This window comes from Passer montanus, unplaced genomic scaffold (genome assembly GCF_014805655.1).
Source record: "Passer montanus isolate IOZ18808 unplaced genomic scaffold, ASM1480565v1 scaffold10, whole genome shotgun sequence".
Classification (NCBI taxonomy): domain Eukaryota; kingdom Metazoa; phylum Chordata; class Aves; order Passeriformes; family Passeridae; genus Passer; species Passer montanus.
Window position 1 is genome coordinate 36829782 of NW_024356505.1, and position 26213 is coordinate 36855994.

The 26213-nt window shown below is 40.9% G+C and overlaps 1 protein-coding gene across 1 annotated transcript in view; it reads left to right on the forward strand.

Moving 5' to 3' along the window:
- The first annotated feature begins 9522 nt into the window (after window positions 1-9522).
- The window catches only part of PAXIP1 (PAX interacting protein 1), a 30945-nt gene continuing 14254 nt past the window's right edge, over window positions 9523-26213 (forward strand). Inside the window, exons 1-7 of the mRNA XM_039710980.1 lie at window positions 9523-9654; window positions 14408-14542; window positions 16596-16639; window positions 19190-19253; window positions 19596-19709; window positions 21579-22223; window positions 24945-25662. Coding sequence (XP_039566914.1) covers window positions 9565-9654; window positions 14408-14542; window positions 16596-16639; window positions 19190-19253; window positions 19596-19709; window positions 21579-22223; window positions 24945-25662 — 1810 coding nt within the window. The 5' untranslated portion in view covers window positions 9523-9564. The remainder of the gene's footprint in view (window positions 9655-14407; window positions 14543-16595; window positions 16640-19189; window positions 19254-19595; window positions 19710-21578; window positions 22224-24944; window positions 25663-26213) is intronic.

Here is a 26213-nt window from a genome sequence, read left to right on the forward strand (position 1 = left end):
TTTGCATTGATTAGATCCCACTTTGATGCTGTTATTTCATCATTATGAGCACTGTGTGAATCATAAATTATGAGCATGTACTATAAAGAACAGGATGTGCAGGGCACTACAGCTTGAGGTGGGCATGTCAGCCATTGGAACGTGGCCAGTGGATCCTTTTTAAGCTGGACTTATTTCAGGAACCCATCCTGATTCATGGGTGTTTCATTTCAAGTATGTGCTTTAGTCCTACCCAAATGAGCAGAGTTTGAGGATATGCTTAAAGCTAAGAATGGGATAGTGAAGTATCCCTGACTCAAAGGCAAAGCATGGGAAAATTTTCACAAAATTTGAAGGCAAAAAGATTAGACTGTAGAGAAATGTAACTACAGGGAAGTCCCCTCCCTTTTAGGAGGGGGATATATTTCCTTTTAGGAAAAAAGTGTAGAAATGTATCCAGTTGTCTGAATGTAGAAAACACTAAGGAAAATGTTATACTACACATTCAGAATGAATTAAATCAATTGACAGCTATCCAGCCACAGAGAAAAAATAATGTAATCGTAACTGAGCAGCAAAATGGTTCTGCCTAATAGTTAAACATCAGTGAGCTCCACTGTGTCTAATAAAATGCAGATCTCATTATCTGTTTGTTATGTGCATCGAGAGATAACTGTTCAAGTTGAAAAGTATAAAAATTTGATTTAATTCAGTGACATTTTGGATACAAGAGGGTCATGTTGGTCTCATAAGAAATAACAGCTTGGGGCATATGGAAAGGAGTGTAATTGAAGATAAGGCTCTAGCAAGATGAGTGGAAAATGTAATAAGAGTTCAAGGATACATTAAACAAATGCACCCTGGCCCTCACACAGTAATCACCTACGTGTGCCATAAGGCAAGCAGCAAATGTAATTGACTCCCTGAAGGAAGATCATTACAGCTTTGGTGCTTGCTGCCTCATGCCACGATTTCTTCTTCTATTTGCAGCACTGAGAATTCAGATGGGGGAAGTCCTGGGATCCTGAGGGATTATGGAGGGAATAGAGCCAGCTTTAAATAAACCCAGAGATCTTTTGGTGGCTTTTTCAAAGATTAAGCAGATATTTGTATCTGCCACAATGTCAAAGATTACAAATTACCAACATTGACAGGAATGTGGCAGAAGCCTCAGTGATGAAGAAGGATGGTCCTTTGATGATGAGGATCGTCCTTTAAGCAAACAGGGGAAGTAAGAAGTTTGGCTTTAATAGGCCAAAATAAAAAGAAACCACTTCTGTGTAGCCTGGTGTCTTGAAGGGGTTCAGTGTGATCACAGTTTCTTGTGTGTGGTGTGGCACTTGTCCTGTTTTCCCAATTCCTGGGCATTTTAACCGTATCTGGCTGGGCTGTAGAAGTATCAGGGATAGGATAGAGGGGAAAGACCTTACCAGGCACTCAAGGAGCCACACAGGGAACTTAAACCTTCCTTGGCCTCAGCCAGTTCCCAGAGGAGTTAGACCTGGAGACACAAATGGATTGCAGGCTTTCCTGGTTCAGAGATCTATCTGCTTTTATTGTAAGAGCTCTAGCATATCACAGAGCATATCTTTCAACTAACCAAAACATTTGGAGACTTACAGAGCCTTTCATTCCCTGAAAGCTTCCTGTAAGCCAAAAAAGAGGATTAGAGCCAGAACTGGCCTAAGAGTACAAGCAGTTTACCTGCATTTGTCCTCAGCTTAGGCTCTAATGAAAAAGTCCTGACGGTGATACCTGTTTGTCTGAATCCCAACTCCTGCTTTGGATTATTATATTGATTTGTCTATTATATTGATTTCAACTACTCAATAGTTGAAATCAATATAATAGACATATTCTAGATACCAAATCAATAACTTTTTATTATTATTATTTTTTTTCATTCAAGAGTGGCAGACAATTTGTTACTTAAGTAACAAATGTCTCATTTCATAATGTTTCCTGTGTGGCATACTAAATCTGTAATTAATTCAGGTGGCTTTGAGGTCCTGTTAAGATTGATCAGTTAAAAACAGCAGTGTAATCATCTCTTGAATGTCTTCAGATTAGGACTCAATTTTACCTTAGCTCAGAGAAGGAGTATTTGGGGTGAAATTTAAGGGCAAATTATAAGGAAAACTGACTGGAAGACCTACTGCTTTCTTCTGGCCTCAAGGCTGTTATAAGAATGCTGTCAGAACACATTTTTCAAGAATGTCAGTTGAAGTTCTTAATTTCATTTGAAAATACGTGAGAAACAGGAATCAGGTTCCTTCTACAGAAAGGAAAGTGGGAGTTCAATCCAGCAACAACAATTAGTTGTCTGCATAGTGCAGTCACATCCATGTCTAGGCACTGAGAGCTTCCCAAAGCTGCAGCCACAAGCTGTGACAAATACATTCAGCTCCTCTGTTTGTACTGTATCACAGGCAGGTAATTTGTCTGCCTGTGTCTGCATTTAAAGATGTGCAGGCACCTGTCTTTCAGCCACCTGAAAATGCTTCTCTAAGCTTCAGCATTTGGGAAGGCCATAAAGCAGGAATGTGCTCCCAGGCTGGGGCTGCTTTTAGGGACAAACAGTGGGGTGATCAGTTCTGCTCCCAGTGCTCCATGTGGAAGGTTAATCTAAGCGGCCTTCTGGCCTTACACTCAGTGAGTTGGAGGAACTGCTCTGAAGATGATGCAGTTGCTGTGAAAATACGTCAGCAGTGAAGTATTTTTCAATAGGTTTTAGCACTAAGACCCCATGGCTACCTCTGAATTTCCCTGGTGGCACAGGTGGGCTGGTGCAGCTGCTGCCCTCTGTCTCTGCTCCAGGAGAGGAATCCTTGGAGCACAGCCTGCTCCAAGCCTGGCTTACCTGAGTCAGGAGAACCTGTGTAAAACCAGCCACTTTTAATAAGCTGTTCCCAGAAACATCAGCACAGGTCACCCCGAGACACTGGAGCTTCTGAGTGAGCACAGTGATGCATCCTCAGGCAAAGATCTTCTGTCCATCTCTCTTTCTTTCCCTCTCTCTTTCTGGATGTAAAGGGAATATTTAACTATCTGGACAACATACAGAAAGGGAGAAAAGGGATGACAATGTTTTATCAGCACAAATTTAGGGTTTTCACTCTACTCAGAAGCGCAAAGCCATAAATGAATCCTGGAGATCAGGATCAGTACCCAGGCTCACTCCTCACACTGTTCTGTAATATGCTCTGCAATGCCACCAACTTTAGTTGCCTTTTTCTGCACTTATGCATTAATAATGTAAAAATAAATACAAATGTTAGTGTTATTTGAATAACGAAAAAAAAAATTTTGGCATAAATAATGCTAAATTTGCTCATTTCTAGAAAAATTCATTTTGGTTACTTTGTGTTTCATCAGCTTTTTTCAAGCCTGCATGAATGAAAGCTCAGGCTCCAAGGAAAATTTGCATTCTCTATTGTTTTGCTGATACTAATTTAGCCCAATGGAAAGCCTGTAAATGATGTAAATCTTGACAAGCTATAAAGAAGGGCTACAGGGATAATTACCCACCACATTTCACAAACATTTCTTCTCAAACTCAGAAAATACACAGAAATTGGTAGGTACCTTAGCTGGAGCAGAAGCAAGGACTTCTCCTGAGGTACAAAGAATGGAGTCTATAAATTATAGTATCACATTTTATTTGTGGCAAATTATTTGTTCTTTCCCGGATCACTGGGAAGACTTGCATTCTTTTTTCCTGGTGCAATACAATCAGGTCCAAAATTCATTAAGAAGTTATAATGTTTTATATATGTACATATATATGTACATATGTGTGCATATATATATAAATATACACACATATATATATAAAAGTTTGTATGTATGTAATTGTATGTATTAATTATATGTAATTTATATAGAGGTGGTTATTGGCAGTCTGAGGGAAAGATAGAAAGAATTTATTTGTAAAGGGGAATGAACCTTTCACATTCCTTAGCAGGTAACACAAAGGAGTACATCTCCTTTAAGCACCATGTCTCACTTCTGACAAAAAAAATCCTTACATTAAAATGTGCTAATCAAAACATTTCCCCCGCTGCTCCTTTATGCTCAGTTATAGTAAAGGTAGAACCTGCTACTTGGAACTTGCAAAAAAAAATAAATTGTAACTATTATATTAAAAAAGAAAACTGTCAAGGAAATGACAAGGGATTCTCGGTGCAGTTCTGGAATAAGAAGAAAATCAAAAATGAAACTACCAGTTCCAAGGGAGCCTTTTAGGATTCTGTGTTGCTATACAGATAATAAGAAAGTTTTTAATTATAAATCATATTTGCCATTGCAAGCAGTCCCACTGAAGGAAGGAGGAAAAATGCATAGACAGCTCAAGCCAAAACAGAGCCCTCTGTGTACCTGTTTTGCACATTTTGATTCTGATTAAAAAGCAGATCTTATTCACGTTAAGAAATGGGAATGGAGATAGTGCAGGCAGCATGCCTTTTGGGATTTTCAACAACTTTCCAGGCCCACTGAAACTGACATCAGCTTCTGTAAAACACTGGGTACTTTGTGAAGATATATTTTGTTGGAAAAGTAACATCTAGAGAGCCAGCTGCTACCGAACAAGTATGTATTATTAACAAAGGACTCAGAAAGCCTTCTGCTTACAGGAGTAAAACAAATATACAATTCAATCTAAGCTTCAAATTTAATTAACTACAAGATCAAAAAACCAAGCTGTTGTTTTTTTCACAAGCAATTACACCTAAATATGATATTGTAGGTGCATGTGAATTTTTCATATAATCATTTGTGCACACAAATAAGGCATTTATGTAAGTATGCACAAATCTTACCAGCTTGGTGGGCTTTCACCTCGTGCAAGCAACACACAACACAAAATTTAGACCATAGTTCCTCTGGAAACATGCTCAAGCTCAGAAGTTCTCTGTACAGAGCTCTTGTAGTTAAGAGATCAGTGTTTCTGGCACAGATAATGTACTGTTCACCTCGCTGTGGACTGTGGTGATACCCCACGTGTGGAGACGTGAATCTTGACTCCATGTTTCAGAAGAGAGTCCGAGCCAGCTGACTGTGATTGGCCATTAATTAGAAACAACCAACCTGCACCAATCACAGATGCACCCGTTGCATTCAGATAGCAGATAGTTATTGTTTACATTTCTTTCCTGAGGCTCCTCTGCTTCTCAGGAGAAAAAAAATCCTACCAAGGGATTTTTCATAAAATATCATGGCTACAGTGGACTGGTGATGCCATACACCTGGACATGGCCAGGGTCTCAGCAGCTCAGAGCACCCAGCAACGGGGACAGCTCCCATGGCCCTACCCTGCTGTCCCTCTGTGGACACTTTGGAGTCCCTGTGTGGTACCTTGGTTGGGTTCCCACCCACCTGCCTGCCCTGTGCTCCTGTGGCTTGCAGAGATGGACCTTTGGTGGGATTCACATTCTCCGAACCTGAGAAAAGCAGTGAAAGAAGCAGGGAAAAGGACGATCAAAACAATTCTTATCTCGTTTGCTGCTCCTGTGTTGTGCCAAAGCAGAATGCAATGTGGAGATTGTTTACCCAGAGTTTTGTGTCCTTGGCCTGTCAGGGCGAAGCGTGTGTCCAGACTGTCGGTCAGCAGACAGTCACAAGGTTTTGTTGAGTGCTTGTGCAGTTTCAGTTGAAATGTAATGTAATATAGTGTAATATACTATAGATTAATATAGTATAATAAAGTAATTAATGCCTTCTGATTTCATGGAGCCAGAGGCATCACTCTTCCCACACGTTGATGGCCCTGCTTAATCCAACAGACCTTTGGTGGGCTGATGGTCCCTGGGGTGGGCTGGAAGCCTGCAGAGCAGCTGGGCTCCCCCTCCTTCCATTGTCACTTTGTCACTCAACTCACTCACATGAGCTTTACCTCATAACCTGACAAATCCATTTGAGGATTTGTCAGGTTATCAGGTAAAACTCATAAATACAGGTGAGCACTTTGCTCTACACCTGGGCAGTGAGACCAGCCCACTGACTTGACTTATTTCTGTCTGCTGACCTGTGAGCAAAACCCAGAATTTATTTCAGGGGATATTTTTCTTCTTAGTAATATATTTTTCTTGTTCAAAACCATACTTTTTCCATCTCGTTTTCTGCTCTTATGGTCTGGAAACAAGATCACACACACGATGCAAAACTGGAACTATTCCTTTTTGTTAGAAATAGTCTAATTACTAGGATTTAAATAATTTATTGACAGGTGATCATGAAATACATAAAGAAGTAAAAAATACGTTCATTAATTTAATTCTGCTGCTTATTTAGAAGGTACTTAAAGGGAAAAACTTGTGACTCATGGGAGTAGTCTTTTCTTCTGGGAGTGGTCATTTTGAAGACAAAAAAATTTTGAATAAAGAAAGTTGTTTCTGTGTGAGAAGATTAGTAGCCTTTCTGATAATACAACAATCTCTCTACTAAGATCTACAAAGTTTCTCACTGGGGCCATTAGAAGTGTTTAAACTGCTACCAGGCAGGTTTTCTGTAGAGTTGCTGCTGTGCATTATTTCATGGCACATAATGGAAGCTCCCCTGTTTTGGCTGTGCTGGTCACCTGCCTGGCATCTGCTCCAGTTGGGCAGGATTTTCCAAGTCCTCCTGCTTTCACTTGCTTTTTTCTGGGGATTTGTCCAGGAGCTGCTTCCAGTGGGATTCATTTGGGGGAGGCAGGGTGGGATGGTTTCATTCTTCCCTTTTCTATAGAAAGCTCTGTGGTTAAAGAACAACCAGAGGATTTAGGCATCCTGTGTCTATCCCTACCTTGTGCCTCAGCAAAGTTACCTTTACTCCATTCAAGAAGATGAGGACAGACCCAAAATCCATGTCCTCCATCCCAGGTCAGGGCAACAACAACTTCCTCTTTGCTATACAGGACCAAATTTATAAAACAGTTTTCTTCTGATAAAACTATTATAATTAATTCTTAACCTTTCTCTTTTTTTCACATTTCATTACACTTCCATACTGTGAATGGAACCACACTTTATTCTTGGATTTTTATCATAATTAGTTAAAAACAACAATTTAAGCTCAAGTATAATTAAAATTACCCTTACAAATGGGTACCTTTTATTTGTGAAAAATTGATTTTGCAGTGAATTTCAATGATTTGACACAGTAATCTGACCTCCTATTTCTGGAGAATTTTAAGTTGTTGTGATTTAAAATAGCAAATTCATCTCATATTCTTCTGATTTGAGTAGCTGAACAAATAGGAGATCCAAGATGATCCCACCTGATGCTGCAATAGCTGCAGCTCGAGCTGAAAGTTTGGGAAGGGACAATGTAAGGAAAAATGTGTGCAGGTTGTTTGCATTATGTTTTTTGCCAGTATTAGCATAGCACCTGTTTTGAAATACTTGTAATCTTGGAGTTATGTGAAGAACCAAAAATTATGTGGCTCTGGAAAATCCAAAGGATAGGAGGGCTGGAGGAACTCATTAGAGTAACAAAGAAAATAGGCAGAGAATGGAAATCAAGAGAAGAAACCCTTGGAGAACAAAACTTTGCTTTTCTTTGTGTGCAGCTGGAATATGTCATAGTGTAGGGGCTTAAATATAAGGAAAGTATTCCTGTGGGAAAGGGCAATTTCTCAGTGATCACACTTAGAAAGATGAATCTAAGTAATGAACGGCATCAGGAAGAGGGAAGAACTCAGGGAAGAATGAGGAATAGAAACCTGAGAGATAGCTGTATTTATTGAAGAAAAGAAGTGAAAATTACCAGTGCTGGAAATGCAGATTATTACAGAGGCAAAGAAATCCAACAGGAAAGGAAGCTCAGGAAGCAGTGGTGTTAATGAAATCTGGTAGCTCAAGAAGAATATGAAATATGTTTTGCTGCAAGTGAAGGAAGATTTTGGTCAAAGTAATTCAGTTTAGTATGAAGAAGTCAAAATGGATCATAGATGGAGTTGGAAAGGGTGAAAATTATGGAACTAAGAAAGCAAAGACTGGGCATGGCAGCATGACAGCCTGGAGAGTGGCTATAAAGAGAAGTCTTTTCAAAGATAGTCCAGGAAACACATGGCACAGGAGAAAATTACCCTGAATAAGGATTATTAGAAAAGACAGAAAGTAAGATGAGAATATGAATTGTTGAAAGAAAGGGCTAAATAGATTTAAAAGCCGATGGTTATTTCTACTTTATTCCCCCGCCCTACAACAAAAAAAGTGCACCACATTAAACGTAAGGAATTTTAGTTTGATTTTCACTTTAAAAAGTAAATTTCATTGGGAGGGTGGGAAAACAGTAAAAGCTTCAGCCTAATGTTCTTTCTGAAGTGGAAAAAGAAGAGGTGGCAGGTTGGGTATTTCTTACATTGTTGGAGTAGAAAGGAGATGATGCCACGTGGAGATCCAGGGGACCTGGGTGAAGCCTTTATCCAGTAAAATTTTATCCAGTAAAACCAATTTACAAACCAATTTATAGTTTCTACCATTGTTTCAAGAATAACATAGATAAGAAAAATAGTTTTGTCCTGGGAAAGTGAGACAGGTCTTGCAGGTATGAGGGAAATAGAAGGTATTTTTATTTCAGTAAGTCTTGCAATGCCATCTCTTAACACTGGAGTATGAGAGAGAACCATTGTCCACATCAAAGTATTATGAGGTTCCAAACTCCTTTGGAAAGCAGAGTGCTTATTATATAGAAACAATTCTATTATCCAATATTAATATTTTAAACATCCTTGCCAATGCAGTGATGTTTAAAATATACGTCATGAAACAGGCTCTGAAAGTGTTCGTTTCTTTCTGTTTACTCTAACTTATAGAAAGTGATAATTATTGTTTTCTGTTGTCTAAAATAGTTAGGTAAGATACATCCCCCTCTAGGTGGGAACGCTTCACTATCAATGCAGATGGGTGCTTTGCAGTTTCTGAGGGAAAATACTTTATTTCGGTGGGGCTCGATGGTCTTTTCCCACTTTAGAGGCTGAATGCAATGATTTCGGGAGCGGTCGGTGTGTTCACAGATGAGCTGGCTGTTGGAATACACCCCACAACGATTGGCCGCGCCCGGCGCTGAGGGGCCCCGCCGCCATTGCCCGCGTCCCCTCACGGCGGGGCCGGGGGGCGGGGCCTGAGGGGCGGGGCCTCGAAGACCCGATGGGCGTGGCCAGGGGCGATAGCCTTCCCTCCCCTCCGCCAATGGGCGGGGCCGGGTATCCCCGCTGCCCGCCTCTGTCGTTCGGGACGAGTCCATTGCATCCCGCGCGGGGGGAGCTCCGGACCCGGATGCTGTCTGCCGGTCCGGTTCGGGGAAAGAGGGAGGAGCAGGGATAGCGCCTGTGGATCAGAAGCGGGCGCGGCCCTGCGGCAGCCGTGGTGGCTGATCGGGCGGGGGGAGCCGCTTTGTGGGGGCGGCTCTCCCCTCCCCCTTCCACCCCCCCTACGTCCCGGCGGGGGATGGTGTGTCCCGCAGCGCGCGCCTTGCTCGCGCGGTTCGGCGGCTCCGCGGGGGGAGGGGGACGGGAGAGACCCGGGCCCCGGCGGGTTTTGCACAGTGAGCGCGGGGGAATAGCGGGCCGGGGGGGAGCGCCCGCCGCTGCCGGCCGGGACCATGTTGGCGGACGACGAGGAGGAGCTGAAAGTCCCGGAGGAGATGTTCAAAGACGTCAAGTTCTTCGTGGTGGGAGACATCGACCCCAAGGTACCGGGTCATCCCTTCAGATCACTCCCGCCTTCCCCTCCGTTCCCCCCCATTCCCGACGGGGTGGGGGCACTGTGGAATCGTCCGGCTACCGCGCGCGGGCTCGAGGCTCGCGCCGCCTCACGGGGAAAGGGCGGGAGTGGGGGGAGCGCGCGCCAGAGGGACCGTGAGGGATGGCCGGGCGGGAGGGGAGGCGGCCGGCCCCGATCCCGGCCCCGGTCCCGGCTCCGATCCCGGCTGCGCCCGCGGGAAGCGCCGCCGCCGCCATGGGAGCCGCGGCCCCGCCGCGCAGGCCCCGCCGGAGCCGCCTGAGCGGAGGAGGAGCGGGCGGAGGGACTTCCTGTGCCGGGCCGGGCCGGGCGGGCAGCGGGGGCAGCGGCCGCCGCTCCTCCCGACTCGGGCGCTCCGCAGGCCCGGCCCCTCCCTGTGCCCGGTTCCGTACGGGTACGTGGGGACAGGCCGTGGGGAAGGTTCGTCACGGAGGGGCCGGACTGGCTCTTCCCTCCCACACGGACCTTCCCGCCTTGGCGCGGCCCCGAGCACGGCCCTGGCACCGCCCCGGGCCCGCCCGGCGCCGTGCTGCTGTCGTTCAGGCCGCCCGCTCCTCTCGCCGTGCCCCGGGGCAGCGCCCTGGCTCATGCAGGTGGCCCGGCCGTGGATAACACCCGGGGTGGGCGAAGGTGGTTGAAACAAAGTTTTTGTGGCGTGTCCAATTAATCAGGTGTTTGGAGTGCAGCCTGCGGAGCTTTAGGACAGCGGCTTCCTGCAAGCAGGTTACTGCATGCTTCGCGCTGAAGTTGAAGTCTTTGCCTCTCTGGTAAAGTCTTAGTTCAGCGTTGGGTTCCTTTAGCGTCCTGTCCTGGCACTCACTGAGCCTCGTATGCCTGTAAGTGACCTGGAGACACAGGCCTGTTCAGGCAGTTGTCATTCCTGTTGTGCTAAAAGAAATACAGCCTAGGAAGAATACAGTTAAACATCAGGATGAAAACTTCTTTAGACAGGTCTCTAGATATAAAATTTTGTTCTTTAGGCATTAGGTCTTCAGACATAAAATTTTTAATAGTGGCTTAGTGCTCAAATAACAGATTCCTGTACTTAGCAGAAAACCCTACAGCAGCAATGTTAGTATTATGTGTATGAGTGCAGAAATCCTGTAGCATTCTTGCACATCATTTGTCACAGGAGTAGTGTCCTGAAAAGCCTGTTCTTAGTTGTGTGTTGACGTGTGAGGACAATGAGCAGGTTTCCTATAGAGCAAGCAGACAAGCATTCTCTTAAACTGGTTTTCTTTCTCATCTTAAATTTTATTCTTCTTTGCAGTCAGAGTCATTGTCATAGGGCTTTGATTTGCTCCAAATTCGGTGCACTGAATTTTCTTCTGCCTGGCTTGGGAGGCAGAGGTGTCAGTGTGGTGTGAGGAGTTGGGCTGGGCTGGGCTGGGCTAAGCCTAGCTGAGCTGAGCTCGGGGCTGGCTCCTGGGAGAACCCTCTGTACCAGCTTAAGCCCAGCTGGTACAAAGGATTTAAACTAAGTGTTTAAACTAAGCACAACACAGCTGCTCTCAGACCCCCACCCCTGTGCAGTGTAATGGGGAGGAGATTCAAAAATTAAACTTGCAGGTTGAGATATAAAAGCGGTTTAATAATTGAAAACCAGGTAAGGTACACTGGTGATGGTAAATAATAATGGTGAGAAAAAGGGAAAGAAGGAAACCCCAAGCAAGTGGTGTGCAGTACAGTTGCTCATCGTGCACTGACAGATGTCAGACTTCATTCCTGACTCCAGATCAGTCCTTATGGGTAACTCCCCCAGTTTCTATACTGGACATGACATGCTTTGGTGTGGAATATCCCTTTGGCCACTTTGGGTCAGCTGTCCAGGCTGTGCTCCCTCCCAGCCTTTTTTGTATCTCCTCACTGGCAGAGCATAAGACAAAAAAATAGTCCTTGGCTTAGGACAGCACTGCTTAGGAAAAACCAAAACATCAGTGTGTTATCAACAGTATTCCCATTCTGAATCCAAAACATGGAACTGTAGCAGCTACTGAGAATAAATTAACTCTTTTCCGTGCTGAGACCAGGACACCCTCCTGTGGGTGTCCTCTGTGGCACCCTGGGCACCTGAGTATGAGGAGCATTTATCAGGTGTGTTTTGAGCCAAGACAGAATGCAGGAGTTGTAAATCAAACTGAAACAGTTCTTAGAGTGAAATTTGTCACATTACTTATACAAAAATACCAAATATCTTTGGTACTTTTTATACTTCATATGCCAGTGGATGCCAGCTTGACTGTGCAAAGAATTTCCTCCTTCATCCTCTGGGGAGGAGCACACTTTGATCAGCTTAAATTTCTAAATGGTTTCACAAAAATCCAGTTACTGTAATAAATATTAAAACAGACCTAGCACAAGTACGTATGCTAATCAAAACAAATCCAAGAGTAAGAGGAAAAAAAAAGTTTTTTTTTTTTCAGGTGAATAACTGCATACCTTCTGCCTATTAAAGCATGTGCAGCATAAATTGGAAGGGAAGCAAAAGCCTGGAATTGTGCCGAGGTGTTCTCTGGCAAATGAAGGAGAGTTAGGCTGGCTCTCACCTTCCAATCCATTCCATTGGATGCATTTTGCTCCTCACACCTTACTGAGGCTGATGAGTAGATGTCAGCTCCTCTTTTTCTTTTAATAAATGCTCTTCCTGTTTTCCTCAATCACAAAAACTCCACACCGTCGTGTTTTGGAAACACCAGTTAAAATCAGTATTTCCTTCAGAAAGAGATAAAAAGTCATGCAATGCAGCACAAGGTCTCTGAACAGGATATTTGGGGGTTTGGTTATCTTGTTTAATTTCTTTTTATGTGCCCATTGGCTTACTTCTTAATTTTGAACTATTCCTCTTGTCTCTTCCAACAGATTTTAGTGGGAGAGAACAAGATAAATTTTTTATTCCACAACCCACCCCCCCCCAAAAAAAAATTAATGGGTATAAACTAGTACTTAAGGTGCAGGATTTTTACAGTGTGCATATTAAGGCTTTCCAGTATTATGTTTTGTAGTTACAGGTGTATGGTTGATATCAGTGTGAGTTCTTTAATTGTGCCAATACAACTTTTCAGTCCAGGCACTACTTCATCTGAGGAAGTTGTGTATTCTGAGAGGGGTTTTGAAGCTGATGTGAGCTAAAGTAGGAAGAGTCTTTTTCATGACACATAAAATAATCAAATGCATTATTATTTATCATATTTATGGTGTTTAAACTAGTGTAACTTTTTGTATAAGTAGGCACTTTGCACAAGTTCTGTAATGCAACGTTATTTTGATATTAAAAAATCCATACTTTTAGCACATTATTCATAGCTGCTTTCTGATGCTGTCAGATCTGGGCTCTCAGTTTTCATGACGTTCACTCCTTTTTTTAGCCTTCCCCTAAATGAGCAGTGAATGGGATTGTAACTCAGGGAGAGCTGTGTGAGACAAGGAGCTCATGTGCTGAGACTGTTCTTAAATACCTTCTGATTCAAAAGTGCTCTCTTTGGATTTAGCTTCTCCCTTGGGAATGATAGCATCCTGTGTTTCTTTATGGTTAGCTGGACTTCGTGAAGGAAGATGTATTATGAGTTAGGGGATTGGTGTGCAAAATGGAAACATTCACTCCTGTTTCTGGCACTGAGAAGAACAGCAAGCTCATGATCAATTTCTTTGGTTATTTTAGAATAATTATTTTGGTAATACTCATCTGTTGCAGAAAAAAAAAAGTTGACTTTTGTTTTCTTAAATGGAGTTTTAAAGTCAGGTACTTCTGTCAGGAAGTGCCAAAACTGCCTCCTCAGTAAGTGATGATTTTTCTATCCCTGTTTTCTGCTTGGCAGAAATGCTTTATAAAAGATCTTGATGCTGTATTTTGAGAGTCTCTTTTTCAGTGCTTCTTTGTCCTGTTGAGTGTACAGGGTAGGGAGTAATTACTTAAGGACTAACTCATTAATGAATATTTATGTTTGATGAATGCATTGCCTTGCTCTCTGCTGTTCAGTGTTGTGGGCAGAGCATTCTGTTTTGAGGGGAATGTCCCCAGCAGGTTTGCAGGGACAGGTTTTGAAAGATGAACATCACACCAGTTTTGTTCTAAATCAGAGGGAAATGAAACAATGATATAAATGGCATTTTTAACTTTTGAACTCTTTTATACTGTAATGTTTTAAAACATTTTTCTCTTCCTCTCCTCTACACCCCACTTCTTAATGTAAATGAAAGTCCTGGTTTTTGGGGTACTAATTTAGGGAGCATGAGTCCTACTTGTTGTATTTTCTTCTGTATTTCATCCAAATCACTTAGTCCTTAGAATTCAGCCTCTTAGTTTAAAGTATATTCTAACACTTCCAGAGCTGCCCTGTGCAAAAACAACACTTAGAAGAGCTTTCTTTCCCTGCCTGAAGGAAAATTATTTTAATATGTTTTTTGAGGAATACATGTTTTGGAAAAACCTTGACATTTCCCCAATTCTTACCCCATCATCAATTATTTTGAGAAGTAGCTCTTCAGATGCAATGATGAAAATATAGAAGAAGTGTAAACCTTTGTCAGTCAGGATTTAAATGTGTTTGGCAACTTCAGGAAAAGTTCTGGCCACTTACAGGAGGACAGCCAAGAGAGAAGATCATACTCATCCATCCAGTGTGAGTGTCTTCTTGCAGGAATGTTTTTCTCAAATAAAAGTTGCTAAAAATTGTTGACTTCTCCCTGTTCTGTTTTGGGTTTAGGTTATCCAACTTCTGAAAGCTGGGAAAGCAAAGGAAGTTTCTTACAATGCACTGGCCTCACATATTATTTCAGAAGATGGGGACAATCCAGAAGTTGGAGAATCAAGAGAAGTTTTTGATCTCCCTGTGGTAAAGGTGAGTGACTCAGCCATGGCATTGTCAAAGTATTTAGTATTATGAAGCATAGATGCTTCACTCTTATAACAAAATACTCATATTTGGATGATGATTGTATAAAACATGTCTTTAAAAATCTTACATTCTTGTTACACAAACTTTTATCCTGACTTGCAGACGTCTGTTACTGTTCTGTTCTCTCCTTCTGCTTGTTACTTTCTATCTGTCAGTGGTGTGGGTAATTTTTAGTGTTCTGCTTTGGTTTTTTTTCCAGATTTTTCTTTTAGTCATCTGTGAGATGATGTCCTGTTAGTTCTGCTTTAGAAGTATTTCTGAAGGCAAGGTTCTTACAAGCTTCTGGCAGTGGAAAACTTCAATTTAGAATAAGTAGTAGACTGCTGAAGGTTTTTTTAAAACTCATAAAATTTTCAAAGTGCGAAATGATTTTGTTCATTCTGCATTCTGCATGTTCATTCTACTATGCTAATTATGGACTATAGGAACTTGTGGCAAAGTGCAAAATGATTTCGTTCATTCTGCATGTTCATTCTACTATGCTAATTATGGACTATAGGAACTTGTAGAAAATTTGAGGGTTTTTTTCCTCCTTATTTTAGTTTTTAAGGATTTTTTTAAGTCTCTCTTTTTCTTTCTTACACTGGAATTACCAGTATTTTATTACTACTTTCCAATAGCAGGGTATTTTTCAGTGAAAAATTATGGGCTTCATCTTTGAATATGTGAACTTGTCACTCTGGAAGTCATGAGAGAGATTGGAAGAAATAACACTAAAATTTCACTGCTGATGCCTTTGAGTATGTGATTTTGGGTTATTTTTTCCTTCTGGGTGCAGGTGGCAGTAGAGAATTTTGATAAGTTTTGTTATGAGAGCTCACCTGACAGTGCAGAACTGTGAATTATCTCCAAAAAATGAAAGGTGCTTGGCTAGAGACCCTTATGGTTACACTGGGTTGATTTGTAGTTCCTTTTGCTGGTTAATTTGTAGTTCCTTTTGCTGAAGTGGTTTTTGGTGTAATTTTAACTTCATAAACAAGGAAATGCTGCCATTTTCATAAGAAGGAAGGACATCAACCTTATAGAGAGCACTTCCTGCTTTCTAATGCCCCTTAAATAATTTAATTTGCTTCATAACTGCCAACTCATTTGCTGGAGGAAAGCAAATCTTTCACTAATGTCACTTGGCTTGGCCTGAAAACATCACCGTGTGATCTGTAATCAAGAAGATCAGACTAAGTATTAAAGGGACTGGAAGTCAGAGGCAAAAGTAGCTGGTTATAGGGAAAAAGGAAGATTAAAAACTTTAGAGAGGAAAAGATCCTTTTTTTTTTTCCTTTCCTGAGGATTGAGGAGTTCGAAGTTAAGTGGTTTTAGCTATTTTTTGTGTTATGCCTTATAGGGGAAGGAGAACAACCAGAACTGGGACACCATAAACATGGTTGCCACAATATATTCTTTTGTTTGTCTTTTGAGGAAAAGTAATTCCATACTGAATGTGATGTCACATCCTTACCTGCTGCACTGGGACCAGTGGCCTACATCTCCTCCACTCACTGCCACCTCCCTGTGTCCCTTTGAGCCCTTCTGTCCCAGAATCCTGTCAGAGAGGGGCCATCACTGTTCAGCAGCCAGCTGAGCATTGTTCTGTCTTCAGAAAACTCATTCTGTGCAAGGCCATGGTTCTTCCCTCCTTGGTGATGAGTGCAGGATAGGATTATGTGAATTATTTTTTCTTACAAGTAAGAACTGCAAAAAGGGGGAGGGTGAATAAATACTGTAAATGGCATGAGAGAAGGGGGTTGCTGCACAACCTTTGAGCTGTCTTTATGTGAAGTCTTGCAAATGAATGAAAAGTCTTTTTTTGCAGACTAAGTGCAGTGTCTGTGAAACACAGACTTCCAAAATATATATATTTTAATATACTGGGAAAAGTATATTAAAGTATACTAAAAGTATATTGAAACTAGCTATAGCATGAATTTGGAAGGTAATTCATATTTGGTGCATGTAGAGCAAGGATTTTAATGTCTGGTGGTTTTTGGGTTTTTTTCAGCCTTCCTGGGTGATCCTGTCTGTTCGCTGTGGAGCTCTTCTGCCGTATCCTTTTAAGTTCAAAATTCTATAAAAAACATGTTGAAATGGATACCACTGAAGGATTCAAGACTATTTCAAATAGGTACTGCTTAAACTTCTAAAATGGTCTCTTGAGTTTTGCCTGCCGAGGCTGCAGTGTGCTTGGAGCTTCTTTGTCTTCAGTTTTCCTGTCCCTCTGCCTATTTTGTGCTTCATAGGCACTTACAGGACAACTGTTAGCAAATGGAAAATGAGCTGGTAGGTGCAAGGATCCAGGTGTTCATACTAGGAATTCAGGCCCTAATGTGCTTGAGAGATTCAGAATTCCTGTTTTATACCCAATAGTTTAAGGTGTGAGCCTTTGCAACTCGCTGTGTTTCTGTCATGTGGTCTAGGCTGGTGATCTTGGTCATTTGTGTCTGTGTTTATTGTGCTTTCATCATCAGGATGGGTGTTTAGTTGCTTATGTTACACATCTTTAAACCTTCTCCCTGTTCATGAGGAATGTTCACAAAAAAAAGCTTGGAATTAGCTACATTTTAGGCTTAACATTTCATTATTGATGTTCTTTCACATGAAGAAGTTGCACTATTAAAAAATTGTCTTCCATCTGCAACCAGGGTACTCTAAGTACCCTTTTTTAAAAGGATACTCTAAGAGCTGACGTTACTGGGTACCCAGAAGAGAAATAAACACATGAAACAACAGAATGATGCAGTCCATAACTAAATTGTAGCTATAAATGTGGGAATGTAGCCCTCAATGGCTGTTGCTCAGGAAGTCTTTATTGTGGGAACATTGGAATGGCCAAATGAAAAGACCAGGTCTCAGTAGTGACTTGTTCTCCAGTTGTATGGAATAAGGAAATTTTGTACACCTGTGAGCAATAAATGTGTCCTTGGACCTTTGACTTTTTAGCACTTCATGTTCTTAGAGCATGGTGAGTTTGGGTTTTACTCTGAGCCTTACTGTGCTCACTATAATGGGTTGTTAAGTCTTTACTTTGTTTAATCCTGTTTCAGTCTCTTTATGACTTCTAGTGCAGTGACATCTGGCCATTCATTAGGGATTTAGGTACTGCCATAATGAAAAAAATACAGTCGTTAATAGGAATAGCTTAGTTTTTCCAGCTGATTGCTTTTGGACCCAGTTTAAGCAGAAGTTTGAGATTCTGCATTTTTGTCTTTAGTTTATGTTTTAATTTGGTAATGCTCAAAGTGGTCATTGAATTTCTGAAGAACCAAGTCCTGAAAACATCTTGTGTCAGTTAGACATATGGATCTAATAAGAGCCTTAAGGATTTTATGTTGCCTTACCAATTCCTGTGCTTATTTGATGGGCATTTGCCTGTCAGTTGCTAAAGGTAAAGTTTCATATAGAAAGATTTAATACCATGTAAAAGGACAGTAACTTTGTCTGTTTCGTAGTGGAAGCTGTTTTCACCAGAGGGAACTTAAGATGGCAGAGTGTTCTCCTGTGCTCTGCTCACTGACGTGTGCAAAGTCTGACTAACCTGCAGTGGAAGGGAAGTAGCAGAAAAATGAAGCTGGAAGCAGACTCTGTGAAGCAGGAGTTTCATGTGTGAAAACTGACTATAATGCTGTAAAGAGGGCTGGCAATTTCTTTTGCAGCAAAAGCAAGAGTGAGGAGGGTGTGTTTTTCAATGGTCTTGTATAGATAAAAGAGAGTCAGAGCACTTCTGAGCTTTTGTTGATGGCAGGAAGAAAAGTGAGTTTTGCTGTATTCCCTCTGTTCTATTTGATTGTTATGCTGCTTGTAACTTTTAAAAAAGAGTCTCTTTCATTCCTGTTCTTTAGAAAGTGCAAGCTCCAAGCAAACTGATGGACCTCTTAAAAGTTAAATGCTGGCTGTCTCTGCTTTATGTGCTGGCAGTAGGTACTCAGGCAGGGAGTAGACACATGAACACTTTTGAAAGATCCAGTACTGAATTTCTGCCTTGGATTAAATGGAGAACAATTTAGGATGTTCATCAGGCTTGAACTTCCTGAGGTATTCTGGATTATGGCAGTAATTTATTCTTAAGTTTTAAAGTGTTCTCAGCTTTGTCATCAGCTTGCTGTGTGCTGTCTTTTCTGGGCCTCAAAACATGAGTGTTGCTGGTGCATCTGTCAGCATCACAGGGAAAATAATTTTGTTTCATTTAAAAAATCCCAGTGTCTGCATGTGACACAATGTACACCTGCTTCTGTAGTTGTTTTTTTCTGACAAATGTGCACGGATCTTAAACACAAGATGATATGAAAGTGTGGAAAAGAGGGGCAAGTTGCAGAAGTCTGATGGTCCCATCTGTCTTTCCCAGGTCAGTTCTGGTTTAGAGTGTTACCAAAGTTGATCATAATATTGCAGGTGTTCTGATTCAGTTTGTACATCAGGTTTTTTCTTGATGCATAAACTTAAATTGCAAACAGACAATGTGCTTTGAAAGATGGAAAGTTTTGAATGGTCAGATGCTTGGTGTTATCTGAGAAGTACTGTATAGACTGTTTAATTTCCTTCTAATGTCCATCAGGAAGCTCATCTAATTATTTTGCATCCTTGACACGTGCTTTCCAGTGTAAATGGCTTTTCTCCAGAATCATGTCAAATCTTTTTTGGAGTCACTGCTTGTCTCTCTCAGGTAAGAAGCGAACCATATTTCAGTCTACTCCAGTGTGCATTATATGGGGGATGTTTGCTTTTTTTGAGGAGAGATACCAGTTTTTCTGTTGTACTATGACATTTTTTTCCTCTTTCTTTTCTGTGTCTCTGTGCAGATTAAAAATTACTCTTTAGTGCTTTTTCTTGTGTGTCTTTGTTGCCCTTTTTTTTCTTCTATTACTTTCTTGCTAATTTGGTATTTAAAAGTGGTAGGTAATACATTAGCCAGCCTTGTAAATGGTGTGCTGTGGATTACTAAAATTCTTCCAGCTGAAGACAGCTGGGTGCACAGAGCTAAAAGGCTTTTCTACCTTCCTTTCAGGTTTCATCTGAAGACCGAAGTACGCTGTGGGCTTTGATTACTTTTTATGGAGGGAATTGCCAGCTGAGCCTCAATAAGAAATGTACTCACTTGATTGTGCCTGAGCCAAAGGGGGTAAGAGTTTATTACATGTACAATTCTTCTTGTTGTAGCTCTCATTTGCTTTCAAGTAGTCAAAAATTTTCCATCTGCCTGAAGTTAGAATTCTTAATACTGTTGATTAACAACTAAATTCAGCAAAATTAGGCATTGCAGCTATTCAGCTTGCACTCATTTTCTGCCTGGCTTTAAGCCTGATTAATTTAAAATATGTCCAATTTCACACTGGTATTTGAATTGCAGTTTGAATGAAGAGTTTTATTCTTTATCTTGTTTGTATTAGCCTAATTTTGATATGTCACAGTCATTAGTGATTGTGATTATATTATAAATCCACAGATACAGAATCAGTGAAGAAAAACAAAGGACAAAATTGAAATATTGAAGAATAATCATGGGCTGGTACTGGGGGAAGAGAAAGTGTGACTGTGGGAAATTAATGCTTTTCCTTCTTTAAAATATAGGAACCTTTGTAGGGCTGGGTTCTTTTTGTTTAATATGTGTGTGTTGGCTTTTCGTTTTTTTTTTTTTTTTTTTTATTAAGTGCTTGATATTTCTTCTGTGGACTGTTTAAAAGTGTGTATTGATCACCATTCTAGTTGTCCCTTTCATCACAATAAAATACAATGCGTGGGCAAAACTTCAGTACCTAAAATTTTTTGTAAGAACCAATGAAATACATTAGGAATCATACCTCAATAGCTTACTTAAGAGCTTAAATAAGAAGCCTTTTGAACACAGGATGTTGTCTTTAGCTTGCCAGTTAAGAAACTTAAAGAGTTTTAGCATTCTCTGTCTGTAGGATACAAATATTTGAATGCACACAGTCATTGAATGGGAACAATTTTATGGGATTATTACTTTTACTTCCAGTCCTGCTGCTCTGATACTCTACAAGGGAAACTACAGCAGTTTGTAAAAAGAACAGTTCTGTCACTAGGAAAACTTACATGATTGCTCTGACTAGATACAGGATGATAAAACAAGATTGTTAATAATTCTCACCAGAATGAAAGAATAAAATCTTGTGTTGGCAAATAAACTTGATTTCAACTCCCATCTCTTTATTGTGTATGAATGACAGTTTCATTGTAGGAAATAACTTCAGAGAATCACTAAATTAATTTCCTCTGAATGTGCTTGTTGTTAATTTATGTTGTTTGGCATAAAACAAAATACCAGCTCAATCATTTCTGAATTTTAGATCCTGAAATAAGTTTCAAATTTTCAAAAGAAAGTTTTTTTCTGTGCTGTTTTGATGTATGTGAGGGGTTTCCATTAAAGAGGATATTGCAATAAATAGGACACAAATTCTGTGTCTATTCTATTTATTAGGAAAGCAAACAGTGAAGCTTTAAGATTTCAGCTGTATCCCTGCTGAAGTGCTTTTTTTTTCAGTGATCAACTCTTAAATATTTGTCTCTACTTCATTATGAAATTCTGACTTTTTCCCCAAATGCTTTTTCATAGTGGGGCTGGGGTTTTTTACTCGTTTTTTATACTGGATAAAACATAAACTTTATTTGGACTTACCTTAATGTCCTCCTAAAATTGACCATGATGTATTGACCATGATGTTCCTCACTGCTGGGTTGGAATATTTTGGTGATTGGGTTAGAGAAGAATTTTGCAAGGGAAGACATTCATCATCTGCAGTTGTGCCTTCTGAGTTCTTTATAGTGTAAATGTGGAGAATTAGGATTTTTTTTTTTTTAATCTCTTGGAATTTGTGGTTCTGCACAGTATAAGTCCTGTTGGATCTGGGCGAGATCATTCTTTGGTATGGACAGCATCCTTGTAACCTCCCTCTCCATGCTCTAGACCTGATCTCAAAGAACTTACTTGTGATTGGTTTTGTCTTTAAATATTTTTTTCCCCCCCTAGGAAAAATATGAATGTGCTTATAAACGGGACAGCATTAAAATTGTGACTCCAGAGTGGGTACTGGATTCTATAGCTGATAAGAGTAAAAAAGAAGAGACTCCTTATCATCCTCGTTTAATTATATACGAGGAGGAAGAGGAGGAGGAGGAGGAAGAGGAGGAAGAAGCAGAAAATGAAGAACAAGATTCACAAAATGAGGCTAGTACTGATGAAAAATTATCAAGCCCAGCATCTTCTCGAGAAGGATCACCTTTGGGTGATCAAGCTTTTTCACCAAAATCTACTTCTGCTGATAAGGCAAAAGGGGAACTGATGTTTGATGATTCTTCCGATTCCTCTCCAGAAAAGCAAGAAAGGAATTTGAACTGGACACCAGCTGAAATCCCACAGGCATCTGCAGCAAAGCGTAGGTTGCCTCAAGGGAAGGACTCCGGGTTGATAAATTTGTGTGCCAATGTCCCACCAGTGCCAGGTAACATTTTGCCTCCTGATATGAGAGGCAACCTCATGGCTTCAGTGCAAGGTGCCCAAAGTTCTGACCGCCAGGAAATGATGGCCACGTGGAGTCCAGCCGTGCGGACGTTAAGGAATATTACTAATAGTGCTGATATTCAGCAGATTAATAGACCATCAAATGTAGCACATGTAAGTGTTGGATTTTTAATTTATAAGCTATTGGACTTTTTCTTAGGAGTTATAGTGTCCAAGAACTTCACTTTCCTTTTGCTGTTCTTAAAATACCCAAAGTTAATACTTCCCCTTATTACTTAAAATTGTAGCCAAACTGGTAATTTCCCCATAATAAGTAACTTATTTTCTAGCAGGTTCACAGAATGCATTTGGAAAAAACATATGGAAGAGTAAAGCTATGTATAACTACAGTATGGTTTAGTCCTTTAGGTAAGGACTTCTTGGTAAGAGAAGAGAAAAACATTAATTTAGAATTATTTTGCTAGTTCAGGAAACCTGGTTTCCGATCCTTCTAGATTCTCAGTCAGTGCAAGGAATTATTTATGCCATAAAACACATGAAATTGTGGAATTGATTTTTCCCATAGTAGGTTCAGTTCTATACTCCATTGTTCTGCTGGGCATCATTAGGTTGTTACATAGTGTGCATATTATGATGGAGAAGTCCTGACTTACACTTTCTTATGCCACTTGTGTAGTTATGAAATAATTGCAGCTCTTGTGTTGAATGTATTTCTACAAGACAATAAAAAGCAAGTGAGCATGCTGCACTTGCAGCATTGAAATTCTTAGATGTTTGTGGGAAGGGAGCATGAGTAAAGTAGGTACTGGTAAATGTTAAACATTTCTTTCACTTAAATAATTGCATTGGCAGGTGCCTTCATGTTCATCTGATGGTAAAACTTTGAAAGGTGCCAGAGTAGTGTGGAGGTTTCCAGCCAGTACTTAAACACAGAATGTGGAGTCACTCAGAAATGCTGATTCTGTGCTGATTATATGATGTCTGAATACAAAATGGAAATACAGGCTTTATTTTAAATCTGATTAGATCCCTCTCCTCAGTGCCTTGAATTGTTTAAGGGCTGAGACTTCTGGGCAAGGCCTGAACAAAACTGCCAGCCATTTGCTCAGCTGGCCACATGGGTGAGTTGGCCACCACATCCTCCAGCACAGTCACTGTGCTGTCAAATACACATCAGTGCTGTCCCTGTGGAAGTATTTCTCTGTCAGCAGGGCACTGGTGGTTGTGTGCTTTGGCTTGTCTCTGTTCACCCAAGGTCTGCTGGAGTGATGTGTGAGGGCTGTACCAAGCCCCCTCTCAGGCTGCTGGGCCAGCTCCAGCATGTGCAGAAAGGCTCTGTGTTTTAGAATTGTGAATCTGCATCCTGGAGGGAGGAATACCCATTCTGCCTTTTCCCCCTGTAACTTCTCTTTTACTTTCTGCCCTGAATGATGAGTGCAAGTCTTGTGCAAGTCTTAGTGAAAGTTAGTGTTTAGTTTGAACCTCAGATTTCTGCCAAGTAGCCAAATCTGTCATAAACCAGCTGATTACAGATACATAGTTACTTTCTGAATATAGCCACAGAATGCTTTTGCAGGTTTTATCCCTTTATTTTGAAATACATGTCTTGAAGCTTCTGTAATTTTGGCTTTTGCTACTTGTTGTGCAGAGAAGCTCCTCACACCAAGCCACAGAAACATTTTTTGTGTGTGTTATTTTTACTTATTGAATGTTTCTGCTGTGGTGCTGCCCAGACACGAGCAATGGGTGATGCATTGATAATCATGGCCGCACACCATGCAATACCAACCACATCAGAATTATTTAGATGACACCTGAGATGTTTTGATGTGCATTGTGAAAACACTTGAGCCACCTCTGATGGAGAGCTGATGGATGGTTGAGAGGATACTGTAGTTGGCTTCGTGCTCTAGTGATGGGTTTTGATTCCTCTCTCACACACGGCGCTGAAGGTGACACTGTATGTTGAAGTAGTGAGGGTGAAGGAAACAAGCTTTGCAGGATTCATCAAAGCTGATTTCATGTTTAAAAGACTTCATGAATGGCAAGTCTAGAACTTCCTATTGCTCCTTCTCATTTGTAATAGGTAGTTTATATTAAAATATTTTAATAAAGATGTAGAACTCATCGTAATCTATTAGAACTTTGGCTAATTTTCCCTTTTCCGATGCATAAAAATTTGCTTCCTATCCTGTGTCTGCTTAGTGTGAAATGATTTTTCTCTTAACAATGGGTTATACATTTAAAAATAAAATTAAAATCTAGATTGCTTCAGCACTCTATAAACCTAAAATATAGTATTCTTAAGTAGGGAAGTTAGATTGTTTTGGGTTTTTTTCCCAAGAAACCCTTAGTGCTCAGCAGATCAATGTTTCTTTGTTTTTTGGTATTGAAATTAAAAAACAAGTTATATATTCCTGAATTGGTTCAAAACAGCACTAATTAATGAAGGTTTCAGCACTAATTAGTGAAGGTATCATTAGCAATTTTTAAGTGAAAATAGGACTATGGAACTGAGCTCTGAATTTAATGGGCCAGCAGGACTTTAAAATTAATATTGCAGTTGATCAATGTAATTTTTAATATAGTGTTAATAGTCATAATGCTGTTGGAAAAATTATTAATAATACAGGGATGGCTTGAATCTTAAATGTAACTAAAATATGCATTGCTGTTTATTAGGAGTCACTTCTCTTTGTGTAAGTCCTGTCTTTTCGTTTTGCTATTAGGCAGTTAAAGATTTTTGTTTAGCTCACAAGGTATTTAGGAGTAGGGCTCTTTTCTTTTAGGTATTGTGTTTTCCCAGTAGTTCTTTAAATATTTTTTAAACCAAATGACAACCAAAAGGTCACAAAAATAATCTTTGTTTTCTAGATATTACAATCACTTTCAGCACCTACAAAAAGTTTAGAGCAACAAGTAAATCATAGCCAACAGGGACATCCAAATGTGGTGCTGTTTAGTCAAGTGAAACTAACACCAGAGACACATTTATTGCAGCAGTCACATCAAGCACAGCAGCAACAGCACCATCCTCTTTTACACCTTCAACCTCAGCAACTTATGCAGCTCCAGCAGCAGCAGCAGCAGCCCCAGATCTCCCAGCAGTCTTTCCAACAGCAGCAGCCTCACCAGTTTCCCCAGCAGCAGCAGCAGCAAGTCCATCAGCAGCACCAGTTCTCCCAGCAGCAGCAGCTCCAGTTCCAGCAGCAGCCGCTCCACGCGCAGCAGCAGCTGCACCGCCCTCCGCAGCCGCTCCAGTTCCAGCAGCAGCATGTGCTGCAACAGCAGCTGCAACAGCTGCAGCAGCAACAGCAACAGCTGCAACAGCTGCAGCAGCAGAACCTGCAACAGCAACAGCTGCAACAGCAACAGCTGCAACATCAGCAGCAGCAACTGCAGCAGCAGCACTTACAGCGACTGCACCAGCAGCATCAGCAGCAGCAAATGCAGAATCAGGCAGCGCAGCACTTAACTCAGACACCTCAAGCACTACAGCTTCCAGTTGCAGCCCAGCAGCCACAACACCACCAGCAGCAACAGCAGCAGCTGCAGCAGCAGCCGCTTTTTGGGCACGATCCAGCAGTGGAGAGTTAGTAATTATTGTCTTCTGATCCTGGAAAAAAGTAGCTAATGACATGAAGTGGGGTAGAATATCAGAAAGTAATGCTGTGTTTACAGGATGGGATTGTAAGAAATGCCACTCGTGGCTCGGAACTAAATAAGTTGCAGCCTTAACTATTCCCCAGATTTTTAGGCAGATACTTAAATAATAGCTAATGATGATCCAGCAATCTGAAAAGCATGAGAGTGCTAAGAATGTTCTCTTTCCAAATATACACTTGATACCACAGGCACACAACCTATACTTTTAGAACAGTGTTAGTAAATGCATAGCACAATTGTTCAAAAACTTTCTTTTGGAAGAGGAGGAGGGGGAAACTTTCAAACAGCTACAATTTTGGAAATACCAGTAAATTACTAAAGATTCAGTATTTGAAAGTTGTCACACCTTGGTTTGAATTATAGTAGAACTGAAAGCTTTTTTTGTTTTGGCTGTTCGTAGCTGGTCTTTGTAAAAGAGGAAGTGGTCTTATGTTTTCTTTTTGGTGACCCTTCCTTTTGCCCCTATAGCCCCTCTTC